Below are 1,400 nucleotides of genomic sequence, written 5' to 3'. Positions count from 1 at the left end.
AAGCAACTCGGGCCAAAAAACTATGAAAACAAGACTGTGAACTTAGACGAATCGTTCGTTTAAGCGGGCAAAAACGGAAAAATGGAGAAATCGTGTCAGAGCGTAAAGCTAATGGCATTCGCTCTTGGCTGCAAAGTGATGTTTCGGAAGCGCAATTTGCGAAGGAAACTTCTTGGAGTATTTATTTCTGTTAGTGGGGAACGCTGATTAAATTTATCTGTGTCCGCATATCCCTGTAATTGCTATTTCGCTACAAATGGAAAAGTTTCCGATTTTTATCCGATAAATCTAGCTGGAATCGATGAAACTCGATCATAGAAAAAATTACGAAAGTCCTTCTACAGCAGTTTTCAGGTTTCATGGGGCAACTTCCTGTTGACCGGCCCAACAATTATAATAATTAATTAACTGTTTTGTCTGCTTGATGGAAGCCGCACTTTGAAAAAATTTAGCGCATTTCCATCGTCATCCCTCGCCCCGTTTCGTGGAAAGTGGAAACCCTCCCGGCTGCGCGCTAGTTTGGCGCAGTCGGAATTATCAATACAACATTGCGGGTTCTGGATTAACCTGACATACGATAATTCTTAAAAAAACAATAATTTTATTCGGTCCTTTCGTGAATATTTCGATCTGTGATACGTACGTTATTTGTGATATGCGCTAAACTTGGGAGACGTTATAGTGCGACAATACGTGACCAATTTTAAGGTGTACAGTGTTAACTTGTTTGTATTTTGTAAACGTTTATTATTGCTCGCGCGAAAGCTGGAAGAATGGGTTGGATGTCGCTCAAAGCTCACCTGGTAAGCGTTCGCTTCCCTTGAACCGCTCTTGCACTAATGTTAATGACATAACCCTATAAAGTTCGAGGGAAATGTAACCGATAAGGGCGCAAAACCTCAACTTATGCGGCGATTTTTCTTTTCCAGAAAGAACTGTTCACCCACAAGCTGGAAAGTGACACGGTTGCAAGTCGGGAACGGAAAATGTCCGCGTCTTCGACCGCCAGCATGAAGAACAAATGGCTCAAAGCCTTCAAAAGTCTTAAAACCCCACCCCCTGAAGATCCCAAGTAAGTCTTCAGTTCACAGAGTTCGCTTTAATTTGTTCATGTTTCAAATTGTTTCCCAATTCCATTGAGAGCGGGCAATAGATACTAGGAAACGTTTATTTTTTGGCCTTATTTTAGGTGTTTCTTCATGTTTTTGCCCGAAATTGCCCCCTTTTGATGCATTTTTTCAAATTTATGGAAGATAATTTAATAAGTACTGTCTGCTTTGGGAACACGGGAAATAGCATCTGTACTCAATACAGATTTTTTAAATTAAACATATTGATTCCTTCGCCCAGAAAGCCCAGAAAAAATCCAATTAATTAACGCAAGCAAAAGTTTCATTAAA

At 40.2% G+C, this 1,400-nt stretch overlaps 2 protein-coding genes across 7 annotated transcripts in view; one reads left to right on the top strand and one right to left on the bottom strand.

The window, feature by feature from the left end:
• Positions 1-1,400, bottom strand: part of LOC109542034 (muscle-specific protein 300 kDa) — a gene marked incomplete in the record, with an annotated part of 344,492 nt that overhangs the window by 119,774 nt on the left and 223,318 nt on the right.
• LOC109542090 overlaps positions 1-1,400 on the top strand; it is a 72,511-nt gene that overhangs the window by 47,775 nt on the left and 23,336 nt on the right. For all 6 annotated transcript variants that reach the window (XR_007281488.1, XM_048666357.1, XM_048666360.1 and 3 more), the window contains exon 10: positions 930-1,072. Coding sequence is in view for 5 of the 6 variants with exons in the window: in XM_048666357.1 (XP_048522314.1) it covers positions 930-1,072 (143 nt within the window). In the remaining variant the exon portion in view is untranslated. The remainder of the gene's footprint in view (positions 1-929; positions 1,073-1,400) is intronic.

This window comes from Dendroctonus ponderosae, unplaced genomic scaffold (genome assembly GCF_020466585.1).
Source record: "Dendroctonus ponderosae isolate FM_Combo_2020 unplaced genomic scaffold, Dpon_F_20191213v2 Dpon_F_20191213_5, whole genome shotgun sequence".
Classification (NCBI taxonomy): Eukaryota; Metazoa; Arthropoda; class Insecta; order Coleoptera; family Curculionidae; genus Dendroctonus; species Dendroctonus ponderosae.
Note: the sequence above shows the minus strand (reverse complement) of the source record. Positions and strands in the feature narration are given on the sequence as shown.